Source organism: Carassius gibelio, chromosome A18 (assembly GCF_023724105.1).
Source record: "Carassius gibelio isolate Cgi1373 ecotype wild population from Czech Republic chromosome A18, carGib1.2-hapl.c, whole genome shotgun sequence".
In the NCBI taxonomy this organism is placed as follows: Eukaryota; Metazoa; Chordata; class Actinopteri; order Cypriniformes; family Cyprinidae; genus Carassius; species Carassius gibelio.
The window spans coordinates 10408368-10424407 of NC_068388.1; the positions used below are offsets into that span (position 1 = coordinate 10408368).

Below are 16040 nucleotides of genomic sequence, written 5' to 3' on the forward strand. Positions count from 1 at the left end.
ATATCCAGTTCTCATAGTTTTTATATAAATCAATGCACAGGGTCTCAGAACTAGAAGGACAGAACACAAAAGATAAAAAAAATAAATAAATACCACCACACAGCACCATATCAAAATAGATTTTTATATTTCAATGTTTGAGTCTAAATAAAGTTAGAAAATACATTACATTTCTACACAATTAAAAATCTATAAAATATCTTAAATCATTTAAAAGACATTTTCCCATCTATTATTTGCCGAAAACAAATTTTAACATCTGTAAATGTCTTTGGAAACATCAGACAAATTAATAAACTATAAAGATAAAACGTTTTTATGTGATTATTTTTATATTATTTTATATTATTTTACGTGATTATGTAATATATTAATTAATTTATTAATTTTAGCGTTTAATTGCACTGTATCTGTCCTCATTTGGTTTTTGCAACTGACTTTCCTTTCATAAAGATGTATGTCTCTGTTTGTCCCTTTTCATGTCCGTTTGTTCTTTAACTCTTCTTTAAAGACATTAAGACAAGAATACTGATAGTTATGTAATGCTTCAAATGTCAGTTGTTCTTAACTTTCTTTTCAGGAAGGATGTGAATGCATTAAACAGTATATGTGTCATATTAATACCTAGTCTCACAGTGATAGTCACTGCAATATGGATAATATCAATAATAAACTAAATGAACCAAGCCTAAATTTTGACTCATTTGAGTCTTGAGGCACTGGAAAGTTCATAAAGTTACTTTAACCCTGAATAAGATACATGGGAAGCAATGAGGAGCATATGCTTACTGTATGCCATTCTATATTTCTATGCAGTCTGGGTGCAATTCTGTGCGAAAGTGTATCAAGAGCAGCTGCAAGATTTTTGTACTAAATTTGGTAAATGTGTTACACTACATTTTTGTCACTAAATTGCTGACTAACTTCTGCAGGTCTTCGGTTCGCATGCGGGTGGTTTCCAGGACCTCTTCATGATTAGCCCTTTCTGTGCTGTTGTAGTCAGTCACTACCTTGTTGGTAATAAGGGAGAGTCCAAACACACGCATCCCACAGTGACGAGCCACCACCACCTCTGGAACTGTACTCATACCTAATTATAGAGAAACTGCATTCATTTGATGAAAAATACAGTAAAAAAACAATACAATTGTGAAGTAATTTATTCCTGTGATGGCAAAGCTGAATTTTCAGAAGCCATTACTCTAGTATTCCATTACTCTAGAAACATTTCTCATCATCAGCAGTTGCGTGGCTTAATATAATATTTTTGTAATGTATATATTATATAATATACATATATTTAATGCACACACACAAATACACACAGACACACACACACTACATCTTGCAAAATTGTGATGGTAAAAGTAAAAGTGTTATGTAGTCAGACAGAACATACCCACAGCATCCGCCCCAAGCATCTGTAGAACCCTGCATTCTGCAATCGTCTCATAGGACGGTCCAGCCAACATGCAGTAAACACCCTCCTGGAGGAAAGAGTCACATCCTAGATCTTGGGCCGTCTCCCTAGTCAACCGTGCAAAGTCTCTATCATAAGCATCAGACATGCAGGGAAAGCGGACTCCAAATCTACAGGGACAGAACCCAAATGTCAGTGCACATTTGGACAGGCTGCAGAAATCATTAGAGAAATGCTAGTAAGATTATATACCAAGGCCAATAGCAGAACAAAGACCGAACTGTTAAAAACAAAGTTAAAAATTAAGAAGAACTTATCCAAATACTTTTCTTCAAATTCGAGTATAAGGTAGAATTAGGTTTCTTTAAACATAATTATAAAAGAATTAACTTAAAGGGATAGTTCACCCAAATTTGATGTTTATCTGCTTACCCCCAGGGCATCCAAGATGTAGGTGAATTTGTTTCTTCAGTAGGAAACAAATGACGATTTTAAATTCAAACCATTGCAGTCTGTCAGTTATATAATGCAAGTGGATGGGAATCACAGCTTTGAGAGTCAAAAAAACATACACAAACCAAAACAAATTAAACACTGCGGCCCGGGACGATACAGTGATGTAAAAGACACAAATCAATCTGTCTGTGCAAGAAACTGAACAGTATTTATATAGTTTTTTTATCTCTGATTTTCACCCCGATGTCTGAGCTGACCTGAGCACGTTCTCAACACAACAGTCGGCGCCTTCATGATTTACGGCGGATTGCAGACTTATAAGTGCATTATTGCAACCTATCTTTCAAATGGACCATTGACATTCTATTTACAATCTCAATTTGAAGTGTCAATGGTGGCAGTAATGCACTTATAAGTCTGCGATCGGCCGTAAAGCAAGAAGAAGAAGATGCATCATTCACCGACTGTTGTGTTGAGAATGTGCTGAGGACAGTTCGGACATTGCGGTGAAAATCAGAGGTAAAAAAATATTTAAATATTGTTCAGTTTCTTGCACAGACTGATCGTTTTGTGTCTTTATACATCATTGTATCGTCATGAGCCGCCTGGTTTAATTTGGTTTAGTTTGAGTATGTTTTTTTGACTCTCAAAGCCATTTTTCCCATCCACTTGCATTATATGACTGACAGACTGCCACGGTTTGAGTTCAAAATCTTGGTTTGTGTTCTGCTGAAGAAACAAAGTTACCTACATCTTGGATGCCCTGGGGGTAAGCAGATAGATATAATGTGAAAAAAAAATTTGGGTAAACTATCCCTTTAAATATGTATGATTGGGTTTCAATAAAACATTAAACATCTTGATATACTAAATAGCAAATCACCTTTCCTCATTTCGTCCACAAAGGGGATTTTGGCCTGCAAAACCAGGCATATTGATATGGTCTTTGATCAGCATGATGTCTCCCACTTTAAATCTAGGATTGAGTCCTCCAGCAGCATTGGTCACAATCAAAGTCTCAATCCCGAGAAGGAAAAACACTCTTACTGGATATGTGACCTAAAACAGAACAATAGTATAAGATTTAAAGCTGTTTTGACAAACTGTTCTTATCTTTCTGAAACAGGAAATTAAATTCTTGATATGAACTGATATAGGTTATCAAAACCATATAGTAGGTTATAACTGTATTTCCCCCCATCCTGTTTGTCTAAATTGTCAATTTTAAAAGGATTGAAAATTTTACATTTTTTCACAAGTCTTCATATATTTTCTGTGATTAAATACGTTTGAATTGAATTTTTTTTTTTCCTTCATTTGCACTGAATTATCAAACTGAGAAACAAATTATATGACTGCTTTTTTACAACACAGGCAAGAATATGGACAGTGATTTCAATCACTCATAAAAACCATCCCATAAATCATAATGTAATATTTCACTTGGCTTCTTCAACAAAGAGCAAGCAAGCACTGTCTGCGTGTTTCTGAACATTATTTAACTTGATCACAAGCAACACAAATGTTGGAATGTTGTAAAGGTTCATAGGAGAAGACAGGATCATTTGCCAAAGGTTAACTGTCATCTCTGAATACTTAAAATTGCTGATAGCTCTGCTTATATGAACACTGAGAAGTCAATGGTTAAGTACAAAATAACTTCTGTGTTAGTGTGGTGATATATAATTGCTAAAGGAACAGAAGCACTGAGATGATTCTTGACTTTGATTCATTATTGAAAATTGGTAACCAAGATGTTTTAATCATCAACTGACTTCATCATGTGCCTTTTCACTTTATTTCACAGATTTTCTATCCAATCCCAAAGGCTTTTACATGTTCTGGTTTTGCACTGTTCTTATTTTTTCTTTTGTACTGTAGGTGGGCAGATGGAATGTTGCAATATTATAGTATGCCTAAACCTTTGAGAATTCAATTTTCCCTTTGAGATTTTAAGAATGATTCTTACCGTGGAAATGTTATAGCCCTCATAGAAGTGGAAGCGGCCTTGCATGCAAACACACTGCTTCCCATTCAGCTCTCCAAACACCAGCTGACCTTTATGCCCTTGCACTGAAGAGGCATGAGGTAGATTATTAAATGTTTTTGACTGCAAACAATAACCAAAGACTGGCAGTGAAGTGATAAAGGATACACTTTTTTATTTTTGTGTAGTCAGTGACTAAATCATGAAACATTTTTTTCTGAATAGGCTATGAATGCCATTAAAAAAAACATCTCCTACCTGTGCTGTGGGGAAAGTGGGGGATTTCGTCATAAGGAAACGCTTTCTTCTTGTCTAGCAGGTCAGCCAATCCACCAAGTCCTGAACCACAGATAATTGCCACTTTGGGCCTGGTATCTGTGTTAGCAAGCAGCCAGTCTGCAGTTTCTTTGTACTCCTCATAGCTGTAGCTAAATAAACACAAAACATTGTTTTTTTGCTTAATATTTTTCTTAGCAAGGATGGTGTCGGTCATGCATCAGAAAGCACAAATCATACTACAGTGCCAAACTGTCGGATAATGTTTGACTAATTTCCTACAGGGTTATGATATAAGGAAGTGTCACAATTATCTGTATTAGACACACATGCTATTTCAAATCACCTGTCATGTAGGCTACAGTGTTCCAATCAAGTTGCTTTCAGAGTTGTAACAGCAGGTCAACTGAAAACAGCATTTACAGTAGAATAGAGAGGCAAAGATATACACAGTGACATAAAGGTTTTGTTTTTAGACCATTATATTATATTATATTATTTATCCTTGTCAGTTGCAATGCTGTTGTGTTGGAAAATGTTGAATTATCTCTTTGAGGGTCATTTAACTGAACAATAACTGTAGAAATGATCTTCAGAATCCACTCCAGAGTGTGTGAGATACTGTTTAACTATAATTGCTGGTCATGTTACCATGACCATTGCAGTGTAAATCCATTTCTGAGCTGTAACTACATGAAATAACTATATTAATGGTCTGTGCTCATTGCTGGATTTCGCTTGGGTGTCAACTATCAAAGCAATCTATTGTATTTTTATTTGTAGCAAACTGTAAAGAGCTTTGTTCACATTGATCACGTAATTTTATTCACAAAATGTTTTTATGGGATTTTGTCTATTTAAAGTTTTTTTGTGTTTCTTGGCTAAGACGTCTCATCAGCTGAACAGTCGTGTTAAACAACTGTACAATCCATTAAACGCACTGTAGACTACTTCTGTCCCTAACAACAGGGGTCACCAAACTCGGTCCTGGAGGGCCACTGTCCTGCAGAGTTTAGCTTCAACTTGCCTGAACACACCTGCCTGGAAGTTTCAAGTAGCCTATACCTAGTAAGACCTTGATTGAAACTTTGCAGGACACCAGCCTTTCAAGATAAAGTTTGGTGACCCCTGCCTCACAGCCTCGTTTTTAGTCCTGTCAAAAATTAAATATGGCGCTCCCATGTCTAAGGTCCATAGCTGACGCTTACCAGATTAGGTAGTTTAAAATTCACTTGTAGACTTTAGGTGGTTAGTCATTATGAAATTATGCTTTCTGGTTGTCAAAAAGTGTCTGTCATTATTTAACTAACATGAAGCACAATTATACTCTGAATTATTTTATAGTCTTTTGAAACTGAAACAAAAATGACAGTATACCCATACTTACTGAATTGCTTACATAGTTGGACTGCCCACGTTTATAATCAGAAAGCATTATATTAGCTGTAAACCACGAGCGAGTTAACAAGAGAAACTATCGGGTAGCAGAGCTCAGTGGCAGAGCTGTAAGCATGCGCTGTCCGTGGTGCTGCAGGGCGTTGCGGGATCAGCACTTTCCATTCAGAGAGCTGAGCTTAAACACTACGGGACTCCATAACACTCAGTGAGAATACACAATAGGCCTCTTATTTTATAATCGCAGTGCTGTCTTTTTTTCCCTTTTTTTTTTTTTTTTTTTTTTGAAAAGGTCTGGCAACAGCAACGATGTCCTTATTTGGTTCTCTCAGCTGTTTTCCCAAAGCTTTTATAGCGCAGCCTGTCACTTTAAGAGCCGCTTATTATTCTGGGCGCATCCACCAAGCCGACTCTGTTACGTATCCTATCCGTAATTACGAATAGCTGTTTTTATAGATAATATATTATTAGAAATGTTGGATTTTTTTCGAGCTACTAATCGACAACAATTGTTCCTTTTTAACTTTAGAATTGGAAGGCACAAACAATAGTGGAAGAATATGAATGAAGAATAAACAATCGCCATCCAAACAATCACGGAGCTAAAACACTTCTTGAGGATAGAGACTGCGTTGTAAATCATACAGGTTTTGATCTCGCGTTTACTTTAAGGTTGACCTATGATATAAAAATTGATGTAGGCCTACTAAATAGAAGCGACAGGTGTCATGGCGAATACTTACAAATGTATTCCCATATTTTTTTCACAATAAGTTTTCATTTAGACAGTCTTAAATGCTGTCGGATTAGTTGATTTAACAGGTCTGCTATGTTACAAGGCAGCGAATCTGGCACACATACTGGTTTTGCACCTTACCTGCATCCGCTGGATGTTGACATTTCCGCAGCGCCTGGCCGAATTACTGAACGGGATATTGTTGGCACGAGGAATAATACAGAACAATCTGAACGAGAGGTCAAACACCCGACGGTCTCGTGGGAAAGGTGGCGTGACGGAGGAGGAGTCCGTCTTAAAACTGGTTTCTTAAACAGCTCTCGTTGTACTAATCCAATTTTCTGTCAGAATGGGCCGCTCACTGACCCGCGGTTAAAGAGCCTAGAGAACTGTCATCCTGCCAGGACCAGCAGCACAAACGGGTAGTGGTGCCTCACAGCAGGGGAAATAATGTGTTTCTATGTAGTTTAACTGAAGTGTCCAGGGAAACGGGTTTTGTCATGTCACGCGCAGACGTTTTGGATATAATTTGTTTCTTTCTTTCTTTTTTTTAACACCAATCGGACTTTGCCACAGTTTCATCCATAGGCTGTCCAAGCAAAACCTTCAGTGGTTTACCACCTTTAACTCTAAAAACTAAACTAAACCATATAAATAATGTTCTTCAGTGGGTCTTTGTAGTCACATGGTTCAAACCGCCAGTTATTAAATTACCAAAGTGATTTTATGCTGTAATGGATTTTTGAGTTTTAGGTGGTTCTTTGAGGATTATAAAATAAATAGTCTGTTTTATTAGGCTTTGTAACCACCATAGATATTGGAGACATTGGACATTGATTGGTCAGATTAGTGACTGACCAATTTAGGTTTTTAAGTGGTTGATTCTTGGACGAGTTTTGTAATATGTCTATTAAACCCTAAAAATGTGATTCTTCATGTCACCAGATTGTAAACCCTTTTTTTTGCTTTTGGTTATATGCATGTTTGTAGGCCTAATGAAAGCTAGGCCTGTAAAACATAGCTTCAGTCTAATTCAAAATGTAAAATAAAGCACATTTTAAATATTTAAAATTAATACTTTGGGCCAGACACCCTTCCTTGTGCAAAAGAAGTTCACTTAATTATATTGAATGTTCACTTAGTATACTTACAGATAATATAATATTAATGAAATAAAATACCACTAAAGGTACTCACTGATTCTTAACATAACTTATTACACTTTTTTTTAAAAAGTGCAGTTTGTAATAATGTCAAATTAAAAGTTTCACTTTAAAGTACATTTTAAATTATTTTAATAATCTTTTGTCATGCTTTGAATAAATACACTTACAGTATTTTAATATATTGACTAACATATTAAAGTACTTAATTTTAATTTTAACTCTACTGTGTTATTATTATTTTTAAATATCTGTATTAGTATTTTAAATGAACTAATTTGCACTTTATTATTACATCTATGTAATTACCAATATTTAAATACATGATATATAAGGTCTAACAGATATGACTTAAAATAGTTTACCATAAAAGGTAAACTATAGTATATAAAACTTAGTATAAAAGGGCAAATAGATGCATTTTTGATATCTTTATAAAACAGTTTTAGGAATGAAAGAAAAAACAGTCCTGTCAGATATGTATATATTTGCTTTGGTAGGAATTAGTTACTTTGTCAAATTAAAAAATATATGATTATTTAATTCACCTTTAAATACATACATATATATGTGCAAATGACAGTTTCAGTTTTTGAAATTATATGAGACATTTACATTACATTTAGTCATTTAGCAGATGCTGTTTAACCAATGTGACTTACAAATGAGTACAATGGAAGCAATCAAAATCAACGAAAGAGCAATGACATGCATGTTCTATAAGAAGTCTCAGTTTAGCTTAACGCAGTATACGTAGTAATTTTTTTTTATTATATATTTTTTTGCTTTTGTTAATTGTATAATAAATAAAAAGAAAACATGAATACAGTGTAAATTGTTTAATAATAATAAAAAAAAGATTAGAATTAGAATAGATAGCGCTATAGAGTTAGAGGGTCAAATAAAGATGGAAGAGATGTGCTTTTAGCCTATTCTTGAAGATGGCTAGGACTTGGATTGAGTTGGGGAGGTCATTCCACCAGGAGGGAACATTTAATCTAAAAGTCAGTGAAAGGGATTTTGTGTCTCTTTGTGATAAATAAAGCGATGTTCACTTGCAGAACGCAAGCTTCTGGAGGGCATATAAGTAATGAATTTAGATAAAGGGGTGCAGAGCCAGTGTTGGTTTCATAGGCAAATATTAATGCCTTGAATTTTATTCAAGCAGCTATTGGTAACCAGAGCAAATTGATAAACAAAGGTGTGACGTGCATTCTTTTCGACTCATTAAAAATTTATCTTGCTCCTGGGCTCTGGATTAATTGTAAAGGTTTGATAGAACTGTCTGGACGGCCTGCTAAGAGAGCATTGCAATAGTCCAGCCAGCCCCTTATTGTGACTAAAATAAAATGTTTTTCAATTGTGTTTATTCTGCCATTGTTCCATGACATAATATTATGGTACAGTATCTCGTACAGTCTTCTCTTTACTGTTCTTTGAGATTTCTAACTCTGTATGCGAACACAATGAAAGGTACAGTTTATTCACGGATTTTAAGATGCTATGGTACATATATCCTCAGCTACTGTTCAGGCCCTCCACTTTCGTCTTTATTCACGCACACCAATCAGTGAGCTGTTTACTGAGAACGTTCAGTAGCCCAGTGACATGGCGACCGATGTCATAGCAACCACCACACTCAAAGTTGAGAAATGTGCACTGGAGGATGAGCCTTCACAAGAAATGGGCAGGAATTTAAAATGCTTTATTAATTTTAAATGTAGCCGTGTGGTTATTTTACAAACATCAATTTTAAATGTCTTGAGTTTCGGATTAACACAACATTACCAATGAAGCGACCTAGTGTCTGAATGGCGTCTTGCCCCCTGTTTCAGGGTTAAACATTTCTCGCTGGTCATTGTAATCATGCAAGTAACCAAAGATTTCTGCCATTAGCAGCAGATTGTATTTTTACACACAAAAAAAAAACATGAGTCAGTTTGTTTCAAAACGCCAGCTTCCAATGTATAATCTACTCACTCAAATTTGAGAATACTAGTCAAAAGTCATTCAAAGTTTATCAATTCACTTCAGTTAAATGTATTTCTATACTGCTTTTCACAATATGCATTGTTTAAAAGCAGCTTTATACAATATAAAGTTGCAGAATATAGGAAAATATTTTGTTAGATAGGGAATAAAAGCACTCATAACAGTCTGCATGTTCCTTTGCAGCTGATTCCATCTGTATACGCTCGAGTGATGTGCCAGACTACAGAAGAGCAAATCTCAAACACTTATGGGATGCATCCACCACATATCATGGAGCTCTTAGATATGAGTGAGACCACACATCACAAGGTAAAATATCAGCATTATACAATGCTCAGCTCTATCACTTAATTATTTAGTTTGTCTTTCTACATCACTGGTTTCAAGCATCTTAGCAGCAATATTTTCAAAGTTAATTAAGGTCATCATCACAGTTTCTCTCTGGTGAGATACTTATGGCTATTAATATGTATAGTGTAGCAACTGTAGCTTTGTACTGCTGAGTTTTCCTCATTAGATTTGGACCATCCCATGTTTCAGCCATACCGTCTGAGATTGTGTTTCAGAACTACTCACCATTTAAGACATACAAGGTGCCCTTAGAGCTGCGGAACAGTGACAAGGTGACTTTTATACTTTTGAGCAGATTATACAGTCAGTGTGTTATCTAAATACACAATGAATGCATATATATATAACACAAACAATATTTTGTACATTTGGGTGCATTTGTCTTTAAACTTATATATATATATATATATTATTATGAATGTCCAGTTCAAAGACTATAAATGAATAAAAAGTAGATTTATTTGCCTGATTGTTAGCACAGGGGATTTGTATCCTACTGCAAATCAAGTTTTTTTTTTGCAATTTTCAGACCAGGATTTATGAAAACCTCTATAAACATAATCCTATGCTAGTCAGAAAGTGGCCTCAGACACGGCATCTACATTCATCGTTCTCTTCACTCCACAGGAGAACAAGGTCAAGTTTCAATATGCAACAACTGCAGTTGACACTTACTACTTCATTGGTTAAACATATGTTTTCAATCTTAGTGCACTCATGAGCCAGTTGCTTGTATTTCAATGAATGACCAAAAAAATGTAATGCAAAATACAAAAACTGCGAAAACTGCCACACAGTGATGATGTCTGTAACTCTGTCTCTAAAACACAATAAATCTCAAAGTCAAGTCTCATTTTAATGTTTAACTTATCTTTAAGAAATCTGAGAAAGTACTTTGGAAAGCACAGAAAACCGGAGATTTTCCACCAGAGTGTTTCCACCATGGCCACTCATTGTCTATTAGTGACCCTTCTGCAGTCTGTGATCTGGCCTGCTAATCTATTTTGGTCTGGCAAAACATTAATGCAGAATTCTTCATACATTAATTCAAATAGAGTCACTTCAAAAGAGCTGTGGTGGCTTAGTCTGAAAAATACTATTTATTATTTCCTCTCTATCTTGTATTTTGTGTCAGGTTTTGCATGTGATTGAGGATTATGGATTCATTCCTCAATACAGTAATTCCCAGGTTCTGGGATTTATTTAAAATAGGATTGATCAATTTATTAAGGACACCATATGTACTGGTGTCCTTAATCAAGTCGAGTCATGCCAAGCCGAGTTGGACCACGCAGTGGAAAAGTGGCTTATGACAAAGGTACTGAATTTCATACGCACACACCTCCTACTTAACAAGTATAAATGATCATATTATTAACTTTCACTGTTAATGTCAATTAATCTAGATATTTCCCAATTATTCTCTACTGAGAATAGTTCTAACATACTAATACATGCTTTGCTTTTCGCTACCCAAACATATACTGCACATACAATAATGCTGATGACATTTTAAAGTAAAAATAAGTTGCAAAACATCACAGTGACACATCAGATAAGCCAAATTGCATTATGCTATTTGAGGCAGACTATACCTGGTCATGACTTTCCTCAAGGTTTTGTGGAATGTAATGTATTATTCTTTAGGTGTTGAAAATCCTGTGGTTATTATGATTGAAAAGTATCAGTTATTTCATTGTATTTGAGCTAGAATGGTTCATTTTTGCTCTGTCAAAGGGTAGTCCTTTGTATTAAATCCTTCTAACAGTTTTTTGGGGCCTGAAGTGCTGCAAGTGATTGGTTAATCTTACAAACAATAATTTCCCTTGTCTGTGTGATGATGTGATATCAAGATGCACAGGGCCCACTACTAAAAATGGTAATTTTGGAATCTGTTTACATGCCAGAAAATACACCACTGCTTAAGATTTTTTCAAATAAATTATTAATACTGTACTTTTATATAACAAGCATGTTTTAAATTGATGCATTAAATGCATTAAGGTGACAGCAAAGATCTATACATTGTTACAATTTCTATTTCTGATAATTCTATTCTTTTTTAACTTTCTATTCATCGAAGGATCCTGAAAATAGTGTATCACGTTTTCAACAAAAATATTTAGAAGCAGAATTGTTTTCAATTATGTTTGTACAGACAATTAGTAAGTATAGCAATGTGTCTTATTAGTTACCATATACTGACACTACCTGTTAGTGACCATTATTACTCACACTTGTTGGTAAGTACTACATATTTACCATGTGTATACAAAGTACAGTATGTGTCTTCTTTGTTACCACATTAACCACATTTTTACATACGTGCTACATATTTACCATGTATGGCTATGTACATACCATTAGTATGTACAGTAGTAATGTGTCTTATTAGTTAACATAAACATATACTGTAAGGATGTGCCTGTTGTACCAACTTGTCCATAAGTATTACATATTCACCATGTATATACTGTACATTAGTTAGTACAGTAAAGTATCTAATTAGTTACCATTTACAGGCACTACCTGTAAGTACCCACACTAGTCTGTATGTAAAGTACAGCCTGTTAAGTACAGCAGTGTTTCTTATTTGTTACCATGTACATACACTTCAGGTAAGTACGTGTTACCACTTATCTGCCTGTAGGTATAAGATATTTGCCATGTATATAACAGGGAAGTACACGTACTGTAAAATAAAGTGCTATCGATATTTTAGATAAAACAATAGTTGTTTTGTTTTATAGGATTTTTTTATTCATCATAATGCTGAATCACTGTTTTACTTGAATCAGCTGTAGGTGGATATGCATTATTCATAGGCAAGATGGTGTGTTTAAACTGACATGCCACTGTGTGCATGAATTATTGTCTGTGTGAATCTGCATGTTTATTTCAACATATAATTGAGCATGTGGTTTAGGTACCCTTGTGTGTGTGTGGTTTTTGCAGGTGCTCTGCCTGTCTCACTGAATAAACACACAGGTCTGCTGAAGGCCATTGCCATTAACATTTTAATATGTGCTCTGCTCTAAAAATACTACTTTGCACCCATCAGGAGAGTATCATTTTTAATTTAGCGCCTTTTCCTGTCTCCTCCTCATTTATGTTTAACATGAAGCTGCTTTGGAGCATGTCTTCATTGGTTTCGTTCTGGGGTTGGCAGAAACATTTCCCTGTAGTCCCAGTTGCCTCCCAGATAAGCACACAGACCTGTCTCTAAAGAAGTCTCTAAAGGGGCTCTCTGTATAGAAAAATACACTAACCCTGCACTGTTCTGCTTGGAAGGTGTAATGCTTATATAGAATAGTTCACCCTAAAAATTACAATTTGCTGAATATCACCCACCCAGGTTGTTTATTCATCAGAACGGATTTTGAAGAATTACATTATTTGCTCTTCAGTGGATCCTATGCAGTGAATGGGTGTCGTCAGTTTGACAAAACGGAGATCTGGATGTAGGAATCAAAAATGATTAGTAGTCAAATCAAGTCAAGTCTCAAGTTACAGCTCTTCAGTCAGTGAGCAAACTATTTCCTGTGCACTTTGATGTGCTCATCTCATCTGAAATCTAAAGGTTAATGTCAATGTTACTTATTGACAACCAGTTTTATATAAACAGCTAAGGTGCAGTCTGGGGCTGTGCCTTTAACTGCGCTGTTTTGACCGTCCATGAATAATGGACTACAAAGCTAAAGAGTTATTGAAGCTCATATAATCCCTCTGGGACCATAATGTGTTTAATTACCAATAGCTGGAAGAAAGTAGAGACACTATCTCATCTGAGCAACACAGGATGAGTTACTTAATCTGTCCTACATTTTCAGATGCCTCCCAGTTGTTTTGCTTCATATCATCTGCCTTATCCAGGCTGCGGAGTTTGCTCACTGACTCTAAAATATGCATAAAGAGCCAAAAAGCCCCAGGTAGCAGCTCCAGCAGTGGGGCAGAGGGGATCCTACACACTAGTACACTAAGTGTGACTCTTTCTTATGCAGTGAAAGCTATTTCCTTGTAAGGGACGCTCAGGATTCTTCAAAGGAAATCCCTCCTTTAATTTCTGCAGACATGTCTGGCTGTAAATAGGGAATGCATGCTTCGAACTTCAGTATAAGAAGGAGTTTGTTTCGTACATGGTACAGCATGTATCCCATTTCTTATGTTTACGTTACAAATTGCAGTGCAACACAATACCCGTGGCTTGTTTGTTATTAATGGCATTCTTATAGAAATAAAATGTCATTACTGTGGCATTCAGTGACGAGATTCAGAGGGAGCTGTAAGCATCTAGGTCTGTTTAAATGGCAACATCAAGGTGAAGAGATAGTGATAAAAACATTATATTCTCGAATGAAAACACGTGCAGCAAAGCAAAACAAACACATCAGCTTCGCTGCACGGGTCACGGGTCGCCTTTTCCATTCTGTCTACAGTATATCAATCTCTCTCCTTTCCTCCTCTATTCAATAGTCTGTCGTCTGCTCAGACAGCAATAACAGTGCATAAAAACCTGTCATGAAAATAAATAAGATAATTACTGCTGTATTTTGAACGAATCACTAGAATGCATTGTGCTATTGTAAGAAAATGTATGCTAATGCCATATTTTGTTCAGTGTCGCTTAAATAATGTTTGACATAGGTTAATTTCAGTAGAAATGCATGTTGTTACTTGTACAGGAAATCCACAAGGAAATTTCTGTTTCTTATTGAATGTTTTGGTCATTTCTTTCATATGTAGGGCTAAATGTATGGTGGCCGAGAGAGCTCAACACGCTGCAATTTAAGAAAACACAAGCAAATTGAAAAAACACCAGCAAATCAAGAAAACTTCTTCATCAGTTTGACAACACAAGTGTTGCAAATCATCACAACACATGCATATAACGAAACACGCTGCAAATCATCACAACACATGCATATAGCTAAACAAGCTACAAATCATCACAACACATGCATATAGCGAAACACGCTGCAATTTAAGAAAACACATGCAAATTGAAAAAACACCAGCAAATGAAGAAAACTTCTTCATCAGTTTGACAACACAAGTGTTGCAAATCATCACAACACATGCATATAAGGAAGCGCGCTGCAAATCATCACAACACATGCATATAACGAAACACGCTGCAAATCATCACAACACATGCATATAGCTAAACAAGCTGCAAATCATCACAACACATGCATATAGCGAAACACGCTGCAAATCATCACAACACATGCTTATAGCGAAACACGCTGCAAATCATCAAAACACATGCAAATTAAGAATCAATTAATGAAGCATTGCAAATTTATATTCATTAACCTTGAAATTATATTTAGCTGAGAATATTAAAGTTAACCATCTTAAGTAAAGTTTTACATTTAATCCTGTAATTATTCAGCTTATTCAGGCTAATCATATCCAAAAGATAAAGGAATCATGAAAAAATACTCTCATTTCACTTCACCAAAAACTCCACTGACCAGTAGCCACTGCACGATAAGCAAATCCCAGCCGGGTCCGACACTTTTTGAGGTTTGGTCGAAACATTTCCATTGTAGTCAGTGCTATTTGCAGCGCTTTTGTTTAATTGCATATGTTGTGAGGATGTGCAGCGTTTCTCAATATGCATTTGTTGTGAAGGATTTGCAGCGCGTTTCGTTATATGCATGTGTTGTGATGATTTGCAGCGCGTTTCGTCATATGCATGTGTTGTGTAGGATTTGCAGCGCGTTTCGTCATATGCATGTGTTGTGTAGGATTTGCAGCGCGTTTCGTTATATGCATGTGTTGTGATGATTTGCAGCGCGTTTCGTTATATGCATGTGTTGTGAGGATTTGCAGCGCATTTCGTTACATGCATGTATTGTGAGGATTTGCAGCACTTGTGTTGTCAAACTGATGAAGATGTTTTTTTTTATTTACTGATGTTTTTCAATTTGCATGTGTTTTCTTAAATTGCAGCGTGTTGAGCTATCTCGACCACCGTACAGATGTGTATCCTATAGTCTGCTTGATTATATAAGTAGACTGCTTTCCTCCTCAAGAAGGAGAACTTCTTATCTCGACAGGCTTTTTAGAGTGCACTTAAGAGTGAGCTGATGAAGACATCACACATACACAGACACACACACTCTGCCGCACTATGAAAGCTTTCCTCATTTTCCATTCTTCTCCCCTCCCTTCTTTGAACAGGTCCCACAATCCCTCAGCCCGCTGGCAGAGGACACAATTTCCTTCCATTTTTTTCCCCCTCTTAAAGCTTGAGAC

At 35.8% G+C, this 16040-nt stretch overlaps 1 protein-coding gene across 1 annotated transcript; it reads right to left on the bottom strand.

Moving 5' to 3' along the window:
• Positions 1 to 108: 108 nt before the first annotated feature.
• Positions 109 to 6579, bottom strand: LOC127934743 (purine nucleoside phosphorylase-like). The gene is made up of 6 exons (XM_052532314.1): positions 6412 to 6579; positions 4122 to 4291; positions 3846 to 3949; positions 2760 to 2935; positions 1400 to 1590; positions 109 to 1090 (listed from the first exon to the last, which is right to left on the bottom strand). Exons 1-6 carry the CDS (start codon positions 6432 to 6434, stop codon positions 894 to 896), a joined length of 861 nt encoding a protein of 286 aa, XP_052388274.1. The 5' UTR covers positions 6435 to 6579; the 3' UTR covers positions 109 to 893.
• Positions 6580 to 16040: the final 9461 nt, after the last annotated feature.